At 33.3% G+C, this 21,806-nt stretch overlaps 1 protein-coding gene across 3 annotated transcripts in view; it reads right to left on the minus strand.

Annotated features, from left to right (window-relative positions):
* Positions 1–265: 265 nt before the first annotated feature.
* Positions 266–21,806, minus strand: part of LOC127733240 (uncharacterized) — a 36,695-nt gene continuing 15,154 nt past the window's right edge. For 2 of the 3 annotated variants that reach the window (XM_052242556.1, XM_052242557.1), the window contains 4 exons: positions 21,023–21,456; positions 19,074–19,242; positions 9,994–10,119; positions 266–8,326 (listed from right to left, as the gene is read on the minus strand). In XM_052242556.1, coding sequence (XP_052098516.1) covers positions 5,712–8,326; positions 9,994–10,119; positions 19,074–19,242; positions 21,023–21,456 — 3,344 coding nt within the window. In that variant the 3' untranslated portion in view covers positions 266–5,711. Of the gene's footprint in view, positions 8,327–9,686; positions 10,120–19,073; positions 19,243–21,022; positions 21,457–21,806 lie in introns of those variants that run through there. The other variant, XM_052242558.1, reaches the window with a different exon arrangement.

Here is a 21,806-nt window from a genome sequence, read left to right on the forward strand (position 1 = left end):
CAGCCTTTTGATGTTATCATATTCGCTGTATTTGTTGTAGGAGTCAATGTGGTTCTTCATAAAGTAAGAACACATCGTTGTCACTTAGTTAAAACATAAACTTAAATATCGTTTTTGAAATGCAACAAGATTAACCGAGTTCAATGGAAAGTAAGCTCCTAAGTCAATCAAAATATGCTGATGTTTCAGTAATCAACTGAAATCATGCGAATGAATGTTTGATTTGAAACCTTTAATCAGACTTATAGGTGCAAATCCACATACAAAAAATTACAAATATTTTATTAAAAAAATAAAAAGTAACGATATATTTCATGTTTATGTACAAACACACATAAGTGATATCTTTTTTTCATTACACTATAAACAAGACATTTAAATATAATTTAAAAACTTAACCGAGATAAAACAGAGAGACAAATCTAAATATATAGATGTTAATTCTTGAAATTATCAATCAAACGTGGCCGATAAAAACTAAAATTTTCACAATACACTCAGTGGCGGATCCAGAAATTTTCATAAGGGGGCCCACTGACTGCCATAAGAGGGGGCCCGCTTAGTCATGCTTCAGTGATTCACTGAATAATCAACCAAATTTTTCCCACTAAGAGGGGGGGCACCCTGCTCCCCCACCCTAAATCCGCCTCTGGCACTATAGACTTTCTTGAGTTTTCACCAACCAAAAGGTACATTTTCGTTCTCCCTGTTTACTAGTTTAGTCAATTAATCATAACCATGTCATGGGTGGCAGGTTCATTTAACAAAATTCATACATGAGTGATGTAAAATGTTATCCAAAAAGCACCTTAATAAATATGTAAGGTCATTAATTAATCAAAATTCAATATTTTTGCACTTACATGACATTCTGTTCCATAGCTATATCACTTAATCAATAGTAATTATTTAAATGTTAAAATGAAAAAAATATATTCAAAAATAAATCTTCATACAAAATGAGAACATTTAGAAATGAAATAAAGATTTAAACTTCATAATCAGTACAACCAAATTATGAAAAATTAGAAGAAATATTTTCACTGCTATTTGGGCCTTTTAAATATTATGAAAAAATACCATATATATTCATTTTTGTACATATCACAGACAAATACATATTTTTTTCACAATACATTACAAATAAGAATACATTACCATACTTAAATTTTACACGTTAAACCCTATAACAGTTTTGCTTTTGGTGCAAAACTGCAATGACTAAATATACAGTCTTAGGTCAAAAGTGTTTCACCTTCAGGAAATTCCCCTATAATTTCATATAAATAATTTCTTTTAAAACATTGTCAAAAAATAATTTGAGGTCCGGCTTTGATGAAATTTTTTTAATGTTTAGCTCATAAATGTGTACAGTTTTTTTTTTTTTAGCTTATAATGAAATAAATTACCGAGAAATCATTATTTGTATTCAAGTATTGAAATTAAGTTTTATTTTTTCCTTTTAAGCCATCGGTCTTTATATAATAAATTCCCTAAAATCATAAACCATAAATGGTTTTCATAATCATTGCAAGAAACTGCAGACATTTCAGTATTTAATGAACAAAGTTTCTTTCCATTTGGACAAGAAATATCTTCAACAGAATTTTTCATAAAAATGTGTTTAACATGCAATAATACAAGATTTTCCGATAGGTGAAACACTTTTGACAATTAAATAAACACTATAAACCAATGTTTAGTTTAGAAGGGCATTAGCTGTCAAATTCAAGTTCACCGATTTTACTCAAATTCTCATATTCGACTTATAACATACTAAAACGTATATCCAAATAATAAAAAGTCTAAAATAAACAATTTACGATGCATGAATTCGATAACGTGTATCAACATTTCGTGTGTAATTTAGTCTAGACGACATCTTATTAACCATCGATGTGAATTCCGAATAATGCCGATGGTCATATAACCTGATTTAAACACAAATAAAGATATAAATAGATAACGAACTCGTGCGGTTTGATTTATCTAGGTCTGTTTGATTTAATATTATAAAACGATATGTTAATAATTGTTTTTACCTGTATAAGAATGAGTATTTGTGGATCGAATCAGTCAACCAAATGGTTTACCCTTGTTTCACTTTCAATGTTGACATTCTTTTCTTTTTAATAGCTGAACACGCCTAGTTCATGCGTTTCACATCTCTAGCTAAGGGGTTAATTTGAAGTTCACATGAATACGGATTCAATGATGTCGAATTATTCACTTGCAAGTGAATAATTTATCAGCGATATTTCTTTACTATTTTGACAAAATTGAACCAAACTAGCTGCTAAAAGCGAAATATTATTTCAGTATTTCGTATTCATTCATGATTGAACAAAAAAAAAATCATATTTTAATCTTTTTCATATCTCGTAGCTAATGCCCCTTTTAATATAAATCGGAGGCAACAGTAAACTGTGTTATTAGCAATATACAAATATTTTATTTTCATTATTATCAAGATAATTGCATTAGAAGCTTGTGAAACTGAAATTTAAAAAAATATAATCTTTGCTGCATATTGATAATAAAAAAATTTGGAAAAATCAGGTGCATAAAAAATCTAAAGCTCTTTCAAGTCACCATTTTTTGGAGTATTCCAAATATTCCTTAGCATGTTACAATTTCCCAAGATATACCTATTTTCCTCATCTAAAATTTCGAGTACGCCGGTCTGCTCTTGTCCCTTGAACTTTCTATATAAAAGTATTGCCTTTTCGTGAATATTACGATTTAAAAGTTGTGAAAAAAGGTTGCTGCTTATAAGAAAGCATTTAAAACTAGAGTTCCAAGCTCAACTTAGAATTCCCGTAAGCGCTATGTGTCGCATAGGGCGCGAACTGAAGCCTTCCATCTGAGTATGTCTGCTGCTTGTTGCTATACTTCTCTACATGTCTTCCATTCAATGTCTGTTCTTTTTTGTCTATCATTCGTCTCCAAGTTTCCTTTGGTCTTCCTACATTTCTCTTTCCTGGTGGTGTCCACGTCAAAGCGAATTGCCAATCGTTCCATGGGACCATCCTCGGGATGTGACCTATCCAACTCCATCTCCTGGTCTAAATGGTGTTCAGAAGCTACACATGTTGGCTCTTTACAGCAGTTTTGTGTTGGAAATCGTAGCTGGCGAAAATATCCTAAAGATTCTACGCAAGTTTTTGAAGTTTGTCTCCATCGCTCTTGTGTATCTTCCAACATTTTGCTACATATAACATCACTGATATTACATTGCTTTTATAAATTTTCATTTTGGTGTTCCTACTGTATTGGTTTGATACCCATAGTTTTCTTAGCTTGTAAAATGCTGATCTTGCTTTTTTATTTTATTAGTTATGTCGGCTGTTGGATAGTCGCTGGTATCTATAACTGCTCCGATGTATGTGAAACTGCCCACCAACTTTATTCTTTCGTAATAGGCTGGATGTTGTTTACCTTTACACACATTATTTTACTTTTTTTCCTGTTTATTTTTAATCCAGTTGTTGCAGCTATCCTTTGTATATCATGTTTTGTATGCAAATACGTCCTTGTTGCTGACAGGAGAGCTATACCATCTGCAAAATCAAGATCTTCTGTTACGCCTTATCTTCTCCAGTTAATACCACGCATTTTCTGTGTTGTTCCTTTCATTGTCCAGTCTATACCCAGTACAGATTTAATGTGGAATCCTTCCGAATGTTTCAACTGCACAACTGAAGTCATCATACAATGTTTGCACCATTCTGATGATTTTACTTGGAATTCCATAATTTGCCATGATCTCTTTTAAGGTTTCTCGATGGAAAACGCCCTTTTGTAGTCGATAAAGGTGATAAATAGGGGACTGTTCCATTAAATGCACTGTTCTACTTTATTTTACAGGATGAACATTTGATTGATACAGCCTCAACATCTACAGCTTGTTCTTTCCGTAGAATGTTGTCAATAGCATCTCTTATTCTATTAGATTTGTTTTCTACAGAGGACTTTCCCAGAGACAGTAAGATTATACCTCTTCAGTTGTCACAGTCTTTTAAATTTCCTTTTTTAGAGAGTTTGATTATAATTCCCTGTTGCCAGTCTGTGGGTTTTTTTCCCTGTTCCAAATCACTTTGAATACTAAATTGTAGAAGATGACAAAAGACTTTTGCTATTGTTCCTACATCAGCTTTTAATAGTTCAGCTTGCATGTTTTCTATACCAGGAGCTTTACCATTACCGAGTGCCCTTATACTCTTTATTAACTCTTCTATGGTTGGTTGTTAGATATTCATATCAACAACATCTCCAGGTTGAATATCTGTTAGTACTAACAGGGGAGTCGCCACGAAAAATGGCCAGCTTAAAATCTATTGAAAGTGCCTTTCCCATCTCGCTAATTGTTCCTTCTTATTAGTTAGTACATGCCCCTCTTTTGACTTTACAGGTATGCTTCCCCTCATGTTACTTTTCTTGCTCAGCATGTTTAACGTGTTTTGGTCTCATTTGGTTGCTGCATATTCTATGTTCCAAGTGGTGAAGTTGAAATCATTCCTTTGAAAACTTTATGGACACCATCGGTTTCACAGATGACGACGGATATGTTCCAATTCTCCTAACCACAACCTGTCTCCTTGCCTCGAATGTGACGTACCAATTTTATTTGTTTTCATCACGAGTTGAAAACTGTTACTTGAGGTCACAATCTCTATACTGTAGATCTGTTCTTTTTCATTTTTCTTGTCTTGGATTTCCGATTTGAGTTTAAAAGCTTCCTTCATGAAGCAAAACATTTTTAATAACACTGTCCAATAAATTTTCTGAACTTGAATGCATAACATAATCAACGTTAACTTATTATCATATCGTTACGTTTACGATACCAAACTTACTGCACCAGATGCGCATTTCGGCAATTAATGTGTTAGTTTTCACTGATGCGAAAGGCCAAAATTATTTGAAAAATCCAAAACTTAATAGAAACGTTGAAGACTTTCAAATAGCCTCACTATATCTAAGCGTTCGAACTTACGAGCAAGATCTAATGGTGTTTCGCCTGCGTTATTACATAAATTTACATTTGAATTCTTTTCAAGCAATATTTTAACTATATTTGTATGTCCTCCATCACATGCCACATGTAATGCAGACCATCCATTCGCATTGCACTGCGAGACGTCATCATTTTTCTCCAACAATTGTATCACTATATCTGTGTGCCCATCTATGCAAGTCACGAACAATGGCGACTGACTTTGCTTGTTACACTTGGAGACATCAGGGTTGTATTTCAATAAAAGTTTCACTATGTTTTCATATCCTCCTGCACAACTCACGTACAATGGCGACTCCCCATTTTCATCGCACTGTTCATAATCCGCATTGTGTTCAAGTAAAATCTTTACTATATCTTCATGTCCAACTTTGCATGACACATACAGCGGCGACTGTCCAAAATTGTCACATTGCGATATACCAGCATTTTTTTCCAGTAAAATATTTACTACATTAGTCTTTCCTTCTCTACAAGCAACGTATAGTGGTGATTCGCCATCTATGTTGGCTTTCGAGATATTGGCCTTGCTCTGTAATAACATTTGTATTATGTCAACATGTCCATATTCACAAGCAATGTGTAACGGTGTCCGTTCACGGTTATCGCATTGTGAGACATCAGCTTTATTATTCAGTAACATTTCCACTATAGCTTTGTCTCCTCCTTTACACGCCACAATCAATGGTGACCGTCAAAATGTGTTACATTGAGAAGAATCATTGTTACTTGCAAGCAATAATTTTACGATATCAACATATCCACAATCACAGGCAACATACAATGGTGACTGGCTGAACTTGTCACATTTAGAAACGACAGCATTATTTTGTAATAACAAATCAACAATATCTGTATGTCCTCCTTCACATGCCACTAACAAGGGGGGCCGTCTATTCTTGTCACTTTGATCGACTTCAGCATCGTTTTCTATTAACAGTTTTACTATATCTGTATATCCCATTTTACAAGCCATAAACAGAGGGGACCTCCCTTTCGTGTCACATTTGGAGACATCCGCCTTATATTTTAGTAATAACTTCACTACAGAAATGTGTCCTCTATGACAAGCTTCAAACAATGGCGACCGCTTTCCTTTGTTACACTGTGAAACGTTAGCATCGTGATCTAGCAACAGTTGTGCTGCATCGATACGACCCCATTTACAAGCCACAAACAAAGATGACTCCCCGTTTGGTAAACGTTTCGATACATCAGCTTTCTTTTTCAATAACAGTTTCACTGCATCTACATACCCTCCTTGACAAGCAATATGCAATAGTAATTTCTTTTTTTCTTCAAATTTAGTTAAGGTATCATCAGCCTCCAAGAAGAGGTTCATTATTTGTATATGAGCATGTCTACATGCCATATGTAATGGTGACTGACCTTCGATATCAAACTGAAAGATATTTGCATTATACTTAATTAAAAGTTTCACTATGTCTGTATGTCCGTTGTTACTTGCCATATGCAGTGGTGATTGACCGGCCCAGTCACTCTGATTTGGATTAGCACTGGTTTTAAGTAGAAGCTGGACAATATTAGCATGTCCGTTTTTACAAGCTACATACAAAGGTGACTGACCCAACATGTTACACAGAGCAACATCAGCACTATTTTCTATTAAGATTTTCACTATTCTTGTATATCCTTCCTCACAAGCTAAAAATAAGGGCGATTCTGCATCATTGTTACATTGATCGACATGTGCGTTGTTATTAAGTAATAGATTCACAATATCTAAATAATCCGCATTGACAGCAGTGTACAAAGGTGTCTGCCCATACTTGTCACGCTGCTGAACATCCACATTGATATTCAGTAACAATTTAACTATATTCATATGTCCATAATAGCATGCAACAAGTAAAGGAGACCTATCGAAACTATCTAATTGATGAACACTACAATTGATATCGACCAAAAATTGTACTATATCTAGAAAACCCTCTGCTGATGCTTCTATCAAAGGCGTTGTCATTTCTACAAATTTGCTTCCGTAATCAGTTTCCTCTTCTTCAGAAACACAGAGCGTCACCATTTGCTCAAAAAGAAATTTGACTTCTTGAAGATTTTTTGTAAGATATTGCATTAATTTTCGTCTAAATGACTCATGCACTAGTTGTTTATTGTGTAAGATGCTTTGCACATTCTTAAGTTTCAAATCATTAACCAATCGTTCGAAATAGTCATCCTCCATGTCTTTTGAAAGAACGATTATGTTATCTACCAAGTCACTCTGCATTGATTCGAATATATATCTATCTCGTACAAATGAGATAGAAGCATGCTTAAGGACACATTCTTGGAGATTTTGTCCACAGACAACAGCTGCGACATCATATATTCTATCATGCAGTATTCTGTACTCTGTTCCTCTCCTCTTTAAGTAAGTCCCTTCTAATATAGAAAAACCATCTTTCAACCGCTTTCTTGATTTTTCTATATCTAAGTCAATATCAAATTCTTTAACAATATCTTTAATTATCAATCTATTTTTTTTTGGTGCCGATTTTAATCTCAGCCATTCAACATTGAACGTTTCGTCAAATATGACGCAAAGAACAATAACACAGTATTGTACATCCTCTTGCGAAAAAACAATGTCAGAAATGTCTTTTTTAATATTGTCAAATGGGACAGAAAACAGGTTTATCAATTCTTCGGATGTTTTGTTTTTTGAAAATTTACACAGCAGGGGGAAGAAATCAAACAGTTCTATTAAATACCTAATTTGATCAATCGTTTCATCTGAAAGGTAATGCTTTATCATCATCAATCTCTCAACCGGCAGTAGGCACAGATTTGGTGATAGCAAGTTACATTCTTGTTTTGTAAACAATTTCACACGTTGTAATCGGAAATCTTTGTACACGTGAAGTCGACATGAAATAAGTAATTTCGAAGATGTCATTTGATTGGATGAAGCCGTATCTGTGTGGCTGTCGTCAGTTTGAAATATTTTGCCTAATTTTTCAGAATAATCTTTCCAAATTTGAACTGTTTGTAAATTAATCAATTCTTTACCACACACATCATCTGCAACAAAAACTTGTTTCTTAGTCGTATCATGGTAGTGAACGATGTCTGAAGGTCCTGTTATAAATGGTATTATTTCATATCCGTATCTTTTCTGTAATTGTAAAGCTACATGGTGGATGATAGAAGATTTTCCATTGCCTGAGCTTCCAGTAACAACAACACAATTATCGATCAATATTTGTTTTAACGACGATTCTGTTGCCCTTGTTATAACAAAGGTTTCATCATCATTAATCCATTCTGTGATGTACTGTTTATATTGCCCTGCGAAAGAAAAAGGAAAAAGTCGAAATGTTCGGGAAACTCAAATTCAAACCAAAGGAGAGTTTTGAAACATAGTTTCCTATATTGACTTCTGATATTTCCTTCTGAGATTTACAGAGTGATTTGTCTTTTGAAGGTAACAGTAATTAAACAATAAACAAGGATTAACCTCTTCACTAAATCGCTGTTGTAGACCTTCAGATTTTAGACCAAATATTTAGCTTGTACTTCATAATTTTCAATATCTGGTACGTTTAGTCGCAAATATGTTTAGAAAAGTTTAATGACACCGAATAACATATAACGCTCGTCATGCATAAGGTGACGATACCGTGAAAATATGGTAAAATGTTTCAAATAAGAATTCTTCTGTATAATTTGAATTAAAATGGCAATATTTTAACACGTAACCTTTGCAAATCATTCAAAGTCATTGAAACATGACCGAGTCAAATAAATTCCATGGAAATGAGGAATACCAATATTTTTAAAACTGCATACCGAATAAAATTGACTTATCATAAATGGTTTCCTTTAAAGTAACCAAAACACAAAACTTTTAACATGTAAACTATGCAACAGTTTCAAAGTCAATGAACCATGATGAGGGAACGGGGTCATATAATCCCTACGGAAATGAGACTTGCAAATGCTTATACAATCGAATACCAAATATCTCCATAGAAATGAGAAATGCCAAGACTTATACCAAATATCATTTAACGAACCATGAGTGGTTCCCCATAATCTCAAACTGTTGTTTGTGGTGTCCTGGTGTACTGTCGTAAATTCATTGGAGGTGCCCGTTGTTATTCTGCGGTTTACATGTTGTAATATACATTGTACGATTATATTTATTTATTTATGTATTTCTCTGTCCTGAGTGTTCTTGCATTTTTTTTTATATTGTATTCCTGTCACATAGTGTTTTCATTTTAGCGGTATTTTTAACATTGCCATATAAGCGGGAGGTTTTGCTATCCATAAAACCGGGTTCAACCCACAATTTTTTTCTTAGAATGTCCTGTACCAAGTCAGGAATATGGCTGTTGTTGTCAAATAGTCCGTTTCTATGTATGTTAGCGTTTGTTTTTATTGCAGTTCAGTGTTTCTGTTGTTCCGTTGTTTTCCTCTTATAGTTGATGTGTTTCCCTCGGTTTTAGTTTATAACCTGGATTTGTTTTCGCTTAATCGAATTATGATTATGAAACAGCGTTATACTACTGTTTCCTTTATTTGACGCTGCCGCTTCCACCACCAGAAACAGCACGCCTAAGCTTTTTCGACAAAACATATATATCTATGCGTAAACAGTATATTCATAATAGTTGCAATTTTGAATTTACTTTTCTTTGCCATTTTTCCAATTAATGTTGTAATGTTGCATCGAGGAAGACTTTAAGGAATTAATTCAGGAACATGCTTCAACAATCGCTTAATGTACTTTAAGGATGCGACAATAGTAATCCATTTTTGAGGGTCTGGATGGGGGTTCCTTCATTTCTGTATTCTTTAATTTTTTAGGCCATTTTTCTCTATTCCTTATATTTAGCACCTCATTATTCTCTATTCTTTCTTTTTTGGTCCATTTTTCTCTATTCTTTATATTTTTTGCCCTTTATTCTCTATTTTGTAAACCCCCATTCACATCCTCATTGGTAACATACCTCTGATATTGATTGGAATAGGGTTGTTATCTCGTATCTGCATTTCTGCTTTCAATGCAATGTTTTCATTCTCCAAAGTCGTGAGCTTATCATATAGGTTGGTATCAACTGTAACACTGGCTACCTCTGAAAAAAATCTGATACGTTTGAAAATACATGTCAAAATTTTAATAATCTAAAAATAAGGAAATGTAGTATGATTGTGTATGAGAGAACTATCCACCAAAGTTAAAATGAAGTGGATGTAAGTAATTATAGGCAACCGTACGGTCTTCAAGAATGAGAAAAACCCATACCGTATAGTTGGCTATAAAAGACCCCGACGCGAAAAAATATGAAACAATCCAGTTGAGAAAACTCCCTGACTTAATAATTTACTAGTGATGCATTGATTTCGTTCGTAAAAATCTATGACATCACTACACACACGGGCATACCGAACGAGTTGGGATATATAAACACCGTATGATGGAGCCAAAGGCACATCGCCGTCTAAAAAGGAAAAATAACAATAGGGAATGAAAAATCGTCTCTTTTGTCGTAAATTTCAGTATGGAGTTTCCCTTTAGAAATTGTAATGTCTAAATCTAGAAAAGGACAACTGCTGCTGTTTATGTTAGATTTAGTTAAAGTAAGTTCTTTTGGGTAAATTTCGGTAGTATATTTAGAGAACTCTGGATTATTTAACGAAAAAATATCATCCAGATAACGGTAGGTATTGTTGAATGTATCAACCAAATGTAACAATGATGTGTCTCTACTGAGTTTGGTCATAAACTGAGATTCATAGCAATACAGGAATATATCTGCTATTAAAGGGGCGCAGTTAGTGCCCATAGGAATACCTACTACTTGACGATACACTTTATCGCCGAAACGTACATATATGTTATCTAGGAGAAAATTTAAAGCTGTAATCATATCCTCACATTTCCAGTAAGTGTATCTAGCATACTTTCCTTTTTCGTTACAGAAAAAGGCTTTAAACGAGTTACAGCAAATAAATTTACAATGAGATTTTTCGAAAGTCCATTTTATTAAATATGAAAAATTTTTCTTTATTAGATTGTGTGGAAGTGTAGTGTAGAGAGTAGAAAAATCATAACTGTCAACAGAACCAAAAGGACCATCAAAAGGATGTATTTTATCTAAAACCTCTAAAGAATTTTTAACACCCCAAAAAATAATTAATACCATAATTTATAAGCTTTATTACAAAAGTTAATAACCAGTTCTTTGATAGTACTTGGTAGTAGTAAGGGAGGTAGTAAGAAGCACTGATATATTAGTAGTAGAACACTTACTAGATGCGGAGATGAAACGGAATTTAAATCGTTTTTTGTGTAATTTCGGTAACCAGTACATGGTAGGGACTTTCAAATGTTCGGAAGAGGCTTTAAGCTGGGTAGTGGCAGTGATATGCTTGTTAACGATTTGACTCTCAGTGGTGCGTACGGACCTGAATGTAGAGGAATTAATAATTTCGTTTTGAAGAACTTCCGTGTAGTATATGTGTCATACCACCACTACATTACGAACACAAACCGCTCTGCGAGTACTTGGAGTTTATATAGTTTTTTAAGCTCTTATGCATTAATTCTTTTTGTTATGCATTTGAATAGGAATAACGGTTCTGCAGTTTCTTTTTCTTTTTTATTTTCAATTTGAAAACAACGAAATCCACATAGTGTTCGCACTAAGGTTACGATATCTGTGGATTTACGTGGGAGGTAAATAGTAACAGCCATTAATATGTACATCTCTGAGTCTGCGCTAAGTATAGATATATCGAGAATTTTATCACGCTGTTCTTTACAAAGCGAAAGAAGCACGTCATATTAGAATGATGTGTATGAACTCATCAAAAATACCAGGTTTTTAATGTTGTACGCAAGAGGTGCGCTTCATCTTAATAGAGGTTTCCCGATTTTCTACGTATCAGGTACGGTTGGTACGTAACTTAACCGTTACTGTTGTTTTTGAGATAATATTTATTTAATGCATGGGATTGTTGTATTCATCATGATCAAATTAAAGAAATCAAATGACATATCAGTAAAAAATGACTTAACTTTTTTTTAGAATACTTTGTTTTTGATTCTTAATGAGAATATTTAGTTAGTGTTCAAGTGCGTGAATCAAACAGTCCTTACATGAACGCATTTGACTTTAGATTCTAAATATACATTTTCGTTTCTGTTTGTTTTTGGTTTTGTTTTGGTTTTGTTTATATTAAGAAAAAAAGGTACAGGAATACCTTTATATGTATAAATAGATTTTGGAATAATTAAAATATTATCTATGAGCGACTTTCTTACACACATGTTACAGGTGTTCATTATATACGTTAACCAGTGGCGGATTCAGGGGGCGTAGTTACGCAACCTGTTGATTGGGAAAAAGATATATTAATTGTTTGCACAATATCGTCGAAATATTTTCGCATCGCTTTTCCCGGCAGAATAAAATTGTGTTTAATCTATTTTTCGGAAATTACGTTCCTCTTTAAAAATTCCTGGATCATGTCAAAATTGTGTTGATTTCTTATAAGTTCTTTCAGGATTTAAAAATAAATCATTATTATACAAGAAATCGATCTTTACAGCAGGATTTTGTTCTTGGCATAGTTTATTGTCTTATCTTATAATTTGACCTTTTTATTCGTACTGTTATTATTGGTAAAATCTCTCTTACATATGTATATGAAAGCAACGTTTTGTAATTTCATGCGTCCGAAGCGCTTTTCTGGATTTACCTTCATTAGGAACGATCAAGACAAATATTTGAAAGCCAAGGATGTATAAGAACCAAAATATGTCAGACAATTTTTATGAAAATAGAGAAAAATATAAATAAATAGTTGAGATATAAATATTTTTTTTAAATTTTAACATCGTAAATAAGTGACAATTTAACTGTTTTATTAGATGCGAAAAATTGATTCTGATTACTAAAAAAAAATGTTGATTACCTATATGAAATAGATATAATAGACTGTTTTGTAAGCTAATTTGTATAGGTCACAATGCTCTTCATCTTTGTACTTTATTTGGCCTTTTTAACATTTTGATTTGAGCTTAATTGATTAGTTTTTTTTAGACGATACGCGCGTCTGGCGTAAAATCTTTTTAAGCCGGGTAGCTATGACAAGTTTATATGAAGTGGGTGTTTACATGTGTCTCTCGTACTTTTGAGAGGCATACACTATCTGTTTATTTATCTATTTGTATATTTATCTTTATTTTTACCGATCTTCCTTGGCTACAATTCACCACTGGGAAGAAGATAGTTTTTTACTTATTTCATCATTAATACATTATTATAATGATCTTTTTTGATTTCCTGACTCCATGAATATCATCTTTTCTCATTAATCATCTGTAAACACGTGTGCCGCCGAACATGCACATATTTTCATATCTTAATAGATTGACTCTCAAATCAAATCAGTTGAAAGTTGTGCCGAAAACGGCTGAGGCAATCTATGTTTTGGGGTAGAAAAAACATTAGTGTTTCGAATGTTTCAATATTTTATAGACAGAAAATTTACACAGATAAAAAATTATCAATGATATTTCATGTCAACACATTAGTCCTGGGCTGCTGGGCTGGTGATAACCTCGGTGACAAAACATTCACTAGCAGTGGCATCCACCCAGTTGTTGTAAAAAGTAATAAAAGATACAAGGTTTATAATTTGATAATCAAGACGCGCGTTTCATCTACATAAGACTCATTAATGTCGCGCAAATCAAAACAGCTGGAAGGCCAAATCAAATACGAAGTTGAGCATTAAAAACCAAAAAAATCGAAAAGTTGTGCCAAATACGGCGAAGGTTACTTATGTCTGGGTAGAAAAACCGTAGTGCTATGATAAAATCAACATTTCGCATACAGTTAATTATCAAGAAATGACATGTCAATGTCAACAACACCATTACAAACTCAATCCCAATTTTTTATTCTTGTACGTGTCTACAATATTAACACAAATCTATTCTATTTTTAGAAATTTACCTGTGATAATATAAACGTCACAAAAAATACGTCACTTTTTGTGCCGTTGATACATTCGTAAACTCCGTACTAAAAACTCAATAAAAACTGAGTAATATGGACACTGAGCTTTGGGTTTTATATATGCAACCAATCAATAAACTCATTATAGATACCAAGCTTAAAATTTTGTACGCCAGAATTTAAGCGCATTACGTCTACAAAAGACTCATCAGTGACGCTCGAATTAAAAAAAAGTTAAAATTGCCAAATAAAGTACGAAGTTTAAGGATGTTGAGGACCCAAAATTCCGAAAGGTTTTGCCAAATACAGCTAAGGTAATCTTACGTATCAAAAGTTTCATTTAATAAATCTTTCAGTACTGCTAGAAGTAAAAGTAATTTTGGGCAATCAAACAACTGTTACAGTTACAACTATGATGGGATCTGTGACAAAGCACCTTGTTTTATAGCCAATCAAGTTTCAGGTGAAATGGATTGTTTCATAAACTGTAAGATGCAGTTTGAAGCGAAATGTTGGAAATTCTGTGTATGACATCAATTTCAGTTTCAGGCGGGTGACGCTTAGTTTTAAACAAGGTATCTGATGCCGAGTCTGAAACGAACAGATTGGTCAATTGTTCAATTACTGCCAATTCCAATCTACCAGTAATCTATGAATGCATTTTATAAACAAAGGGATTTTTGGAAATTAGTGCAAAGTTTTCCAATACCATTGATCCACATTGTGTAGTTTATTGCATTTTTGTCTTGCTTATGTCTAGCGCCATCTAAAGTAACGTGTTATATTTCGGGCATTAGTTGTTACAACAAGATTGATAACAATGAAGAAAAAAAAATGTTGGATGGAATGACAAAGTCTAGGGTAAAAGATCATACTGTATATTGACAAATGATTTATTAGTAGAAATCGTAAGAATTTCTTAATTCACTCTGTAACTCCAGTTACGAAGCTTTATTATTTTCTAGTGCATTTTTGATTTTATTTGTTTTTCTTTATTTTTTCGAGTTCGTGAAATAACAACTGCATCTCGTAGGACGGGGTCTAATGGAACGAATCTTGCTATAAAAGTTCATGCTACAAAATATAATGTCAGAATATATGTTGCGTCTTCAAAAAATGAATAGTAAGGTAGAGGGACAGCAATTAATGTAGCCAAACAATCAAGTAATGAGATATGTCAGATTAACATTGTGCAAATTCATTTAAAGATTCGACATCCAATAAAAGAGGGACGAAAGATACCAGAGGGACATTCAAACTCATAGATCGAAAACAAACTGACAACGCCATGGCCAAAAATAAAAAGACAAATAGACAAATAATAGTACAGATGACACAACATAGAAAACTAAAGACTAAGCAACACGAACCCCACCCAAAACTGGGGGTGATCTCATGTGCTCCGGAAGGATAAGCAGATCCTGCTACACATGTGGCACCCGTCGTGTTGCTTATGTTATTATAAACCCGGTAAATAGTGTAATTCGGTAGGTCACATTCGTGAAAAGGGAAGGGTATTGTAGTTACGACATAAGGAACATATCCGATATCATCTGTGAAACGGTTATTCCATAACGGTCAACCAACTCGTGATGGCGTCCGTAAAATTTACGAAGGGATGATTTCAACTTCCCCATTTGGAACTCTTGGTTTAATAGCTTCCTTGTGAGCAGTAATCCTCTATCAAGGAAATCATGATAGGAAATACAAGCCCGGGAATATCGTATCAATTGGGAGATATATACTCCGTATGCAGGCGCTGCTGGAATGTTGCTACATAAAAATAGAAAGTTCACAATTGGGAAGCTGAAATCATCTCTTTTGTCGTAAAGTTTTGTTTTCAACCGACCCTCATTGTCAATTTCTAGATGTAAGTCAAGATATGAGGCAGACTTAACTGTATCTGTAGTATCCTTTATCTCTAGTTCGATGGGATAGATTCGTTCAACATAGTCACCAAATGTTGTATTATTTAGTGAGAGAACATCATCTATATAGCGGAACGTAAGGTTAAAGGATATTGCTAACTTCTTATCTTTCTTCCTAAGAAGTTCCTGTATGAAGTCAGCCTCATAATAACAAAAAAACAAGTCGGCAAGAAGAGGGCACAATTGGTTCCCATTGGAATTCCGACAGTCTGTTGAAAAACACGTCCTCCAAACGTAACAAATATGTTGTCAATCAAGAAATCAAGCATCTTGATAATGTCAGTTTCAGAGAATTTTTTGTTTGAATCAGAGTGATTTTTTACAAAGTAAGATTTATCCCTCCCCAAGACAAGATACTTGTATCTACGTTCGCCATTCTTTTTAATGAAACAAAGTAATACCAACTCTTTCAATTTGTCTTTTAGTTTGGAATGGGGAATACTTGTGTAAAGTGTAGAAAAGTCAAATGTTTTAATACTATTGCAAGATGAGAGAGTCTTAGATTGTATGTACTCTAAAAGATCTTTGGAATTTTTTAGTATCCACATCTGATTCACGCCACCTCTAGAATAGGCAGTTTCACAATAACTTTGGAGCCCGGTTTTGATTGCTGATAAAATAGATGTTTATGATTTAGAAAGAGGTTTCGTGGAGCACTTGGACGACCCAGCAATATACCGTTGTTTGTAAGGACACTTATGTAGTTTAGGTATCCAATACAGTGATGGAAGATCCAGTTCTTCATCTTTGGTTGAAATTCCAAAGGAACATAGAACAGATCTATGATTATCCAGGATTTCCTCTTTGGTAAGTGTCGTGAGGGTATATGTTGAGTTTCAAAATGAATTGTCAATACCTAATTCATTTATCAAGCAGTTTATGTAATGATATTTACACACAAAAACGATGTTGTTTGGGGCTTTATCTGCGGGGACAACAACATATTTGTCATGGAGGTAGGACAAGTGTTTTGCAACATTTAGGTCTTTAAAAATTAAAAGTGTATAAGTGGTATACTAGTATTATATTGTCACTTTGATGGTTCCCCGCTGACTCGAAACCAGTTTCCAGGGGTTCTAAACAAATTGGGCACATTGGCATTGACCAATCAAAGTATGGAACTATTTCTTTTCGCATCGATGGTGTGACCTTTGCAATTATGCTTAGTTTCTCTGAGGAACAAATCAAAGTAATTGGTCATTAGAGTTTGATAGCTTTCAGAAGTTATAGAAGAATCCGATAATTTAAATAGTACGGTCATTTAAGTTAATATTGTCAATATATTATACATTTTAGGACAAAACGTGTCAGTCTGGATAGTAGGTTCATCTATCATAAGAAATGCATATATCTCTGAATCTGTGTTAGGGAAACAATACATATCTCATCTATTAATTTATATGAGTGTATTCAAATTTGACTTCAATGATAATAAAAGGTATAGCCAATCTTAGTTTTACTAGCTATCATGAACAACCGGAGATAATAAACCTGCTCAGAGTTTACATATCTTAATCTGATCCGCGCAAGATCAAGTAACCGGTTATTGACGAAGCGTAGTTTGGGAAGACGCACGCATAAACGGTAAATGTTCAACAAATAATGACATGTTTTAGTCAAAATGTTGAAGAAATTCATTTTTAAAATATTTAAAAGAAAAGTCGAAGTGTGTCATTAGTTTAAATAAGTTCGTAAGAAAATCATATTTTGCAACTAATTTTTTAAACCACGATGAACTATTCAACTGTTTATCAATATATACTTATATTCAAACAGTTTACTTCGCAAAACAAAAACCGAACCTGACTGATGCATTTTTTTTTCAAATTCGTAAACATTTCTTCCCTTCGTTTTGTATTTGAGCATTTAAGTCATCATCAAAACTTGGAAATAAAATTAAATAATTTTTACAATATGTAACATTTAAGAGTAAGAAAAAATAAATTTGAATGAATTGTTAAATCGTATCAGCCGAAACTAAAAAAATCACACCTTTTTCTTTAGGATTATTAAGTAAGCAAACAAAAAAAGAATTGCATGACTTATTTCCCTTTGCATATAAGTAATTTTTATATTAAGATGGGTTACTTTGCTGGTGGAGGTGTCCCCCCTCCCCGAGGGTATCATTAGCTCAATAGTGAGCATTTCTGTGATGACATGAATTATCATTGATATTGTCATAATAAAATTAACTTTTTGCAAATCTTGGAATTTTTCGAAATACTACAGATGTTCGACCTCTTGAATAGATTACCTCAGCTGTATTTTGTAGACGAAACGAGCGTCTGGCATACAACATTTTAAGCCTGGTATATATGATGAGTTTATTTACTTTTATCATGAGTATAAGTCACAAAAAGAGGCGAATGATACCAAAGGGATAATCCGAAAACAAACTGACAATGCCATGGCAAAAACAAAACAATGTAATACAAAACACAACATAGAAAAATAAAGACTGGGCAACACGAACCCTACCAAAAACCGGTTGATCTCAGGTGCTCTGGAAGGGTAGGTATATCCTGTTCCATATATAGCACCAATCGTGTTGCTCATGTAAGTACAAACCCTGTGATAAGTCTAATTCGGTAGGTCACATTCGAGGAAAAGAGAATGGGATTGTGGTTACGATAGCTGTAACATATCCTTCGTCATCTGTGAAACAGATATTCCATAACGTTCAACCAACTCGTTATGATGTCAGTAAAAATTTTAAAAGGATGATTTCATGTTCATCACTTTGGACTCTTGATTAAATAGCTTCCTTGTTGGCAGCAACCCTCTTTCAAGAAAATTATGTTAGGAAATGCAAGCTCTGGAATATCGTATCAATTTGGAGATATGTACTCCATATGGAGGCGCTGCTGGAATGTTGCTACATAGAAATGGAAAGTTCACAATTATAATATAATTAATATATTTTTGTAGTGTTAATACAAATATGACTTCTATTGTCATCCTTTTTTTATTTTATTTAAATCTAGTTTGCAGCGTAATATCAAACTATTATCTTGATAACATATGTGCTGCAGATCAACTGAATTTCCCAAAAGTCTTATTTTCATTCGTAATTCAGAAATTATTATTTTTAATTGATATGGCTTCATATGAATTTGTACATTTAAACGTTACCTGTTGTTTCCCATTTTTTCAATTCTGCCAAAATTCTGTTTTCTTCCGAAAGTATTAAATCCAAACTTTTCACAAGTTTTTCCATTGACTTAAATGACTTGGAATATTCTATACTGTCCCACTTTTTAAAATCACAGTGTGCCCAGGGATGTCTGACTTCTGACCTCATCTAAAATATGAAATTAAAAAAGAATTATAAACATGCATAGAATGTATTACTTACTAATGATATGGTGCACAGAATATGAAAATGTTTAAAAGCCATCGACAAAAAAACATTGATAAAACCACCCCCCCCCCCCCCAAAAAAAAAACCCAAAAGAAATGCCACATCACTTGTGATCAAAACTATAAAGTCTTATTCCCATATTACACGTATAAACAACAACTCGTATAGAAATATCACGGGAAAGGGATAATGATATGTAAGGTGAATTGGTGACAATTGTGACACGTCAGGATAAATTCTTAATAAAGGAGTAATTGTTTAAACTCTGAAATAATTTTATAGACTTGCATGGAAATAAATTATAACTACCATTATAATTTATTGTTGTATTTATTATCCGACAGGAAACCAAACACTATTTTCAGTATAGCCATGACAATATAGAGAGAAAGTAAATAAATCTTCAGGTGCTGCACAGGCCATCTTAATATGTGTACACTATACAAATTATGCCTTCTATGTTTCAAAGCAGAAAGAGGAAAATATTATTTCCTCTCTGTTTAATTTACTATGCTATGGCCAAGTAGTGTATGCGGTTGCTAATTTGTAGAAAATTAATTGAAAAAGCCTCGTTTTTTTTTTAATTTTCGACGGAAAAACTTTTGTCCACACTATGTACAAATTATAGGCAATGTCCTATGGTTACCCGGACCAAAAGGGCCCAGGTGAGTAAATTTACGGAACGCCTGTAACTAGTTTTGTCCACACTAGGATCAAATGCATACCTTAGAAACCTACATCCGTGAGACACATCGAAAATGTGACAGTATACTGTAAAATATGTCTTTCATATGAAATTCATTTGCGGACCCTACTTTGGTGTAATAAAAGTTCTCACGTCAAAAACAATTAAATAGAACGAAAAGCATTGTTACAAAAAGGAAATAATTCACTCAAACGGCTGTTTTTCAAAAGGTAAACATTTAAATGTGAAATGAAATGTCTATACTTTTATCTTACAAATGTTGTTATTTTAGGAACTCTTCGAAAGAATGCCAAAAAGCCTTTCACACAACAAATATGTTCTTATTGAAAAAATTACATATTAACAGGGAAAGTGGTGTAAACTTGAATATCTTCCAACAAAAAATAGAACATTATTTTATTACTCCTTTTCATAGATATCTACTAAAACTAAAGGTTCCAATGAGCTGTATCGCTCACCTGTCACGTTTGCATAAAATTAATACAATGCAATGAGAATATTTTAAAATGTTTCCATCAAAAACGCCCCAAAAGGTATATAATCCTTTAAAGGCAATAACTACTACACGGAGATGACTAACGATTTCAGACCTGTTGATGGATTCTTGAATTTGTATTTTTGTACAATCAACAGCGAAATGATATTCAAGCAATATACGTGTTACTCCAACTTCAAATCAATTGTTAATATTTCCAGTTAGTATTTTTTAAAACAAAATTACATGTATCTGAAGAATTGAATTTAGTCAAATTAACTCATATATCCATGTGTCCGGCTTACATATATAATTAAGTTCGAGAAATATCGGGGTGAATTAGTATGACCGTGTCCTTTATGGTAAGTATATATATTTACGTTAAGTAATCTTTGAAGAAATCACTACCAAAGCTGTAAACATTTTTACAAAATACTGAGTATACTTAAATGTAATAGAAATATTCATTTAAGTAACTTAGCACTCAACAAATTGTATTGTAACAAACAAAATAAAAATGTCATAACACTACAACTCACCAATTTGGCATCATTTTGTAGAGATGACGGGAAGATGGTATTGTTGATAATAATGCCAAGTAAAGCCGACGAGTCACATGTGCCATCAAAAGCTGTATACTGAGTCATGTTCATTGGTAGGAATAATTTAGACAAATCTAGTTCGTTCTGTACTTTGTAATCATATTTTTCTTTTTGCCTCCCGTGTAACTTGTAGTTGTTGTTAATTGTTTCATAGTTGAGGAAATATCCTTTAGACGGAGATGGGTAATACTTAAGGTGGTTAGGATACGTTTGTAAATCAATTTGCATAGTTGATGATTTCGTCAGTGAGGAATACAATTGAACCATAACGGATTTAACATACGTTCTTAAATTGGGGGATATAATACAATTTAGACATATGCCGACTAACATCCATCGTTTCTGGTTGCCACTTAAATCTTTTGGTACATCTGTAAATTATACAAAAGAGCGATTATCTTTGATGTTTCAAAATAAAATCGAGAATGCAATGGCATGAACGTGTACGTGGAACTTTTATTTCGTATTCTGTTAAATTAATTTTAATAGAAACCTGTCTATCCATTTGGCTGTTCATAACTCAAATCAATAATTCATCCCACAGGATATACACGGTGAGTAAGGTTGTTCTGCGAGATAATGTTCTGATCGGTGCTGGTGAATTTGTTTATATTGGATCTGAATCAGAACGGCAATAAAACAACCATTATGTTGTTTACTTTTTCACCAATATGTAATATGTCACTAACAGAGACTTTTTATTGCAATAACATTAACGGAA

The sequence above is a fragment of the Mytilus californianus genome, unplaced genomic scaffold (assembly GCF_021869535.1).
Source record: "Mytilus californianus isolate M0D057914Y unplaced genomic scaffold, xbMytCali1.0.p SCAF_3, whole genome shotgun sequence".
NCBI lineage: Eukaryota > Metazoa > Mollusca > Bivalvia > Mytilida > Mytilidae > Mytilus > Mytilus californianus.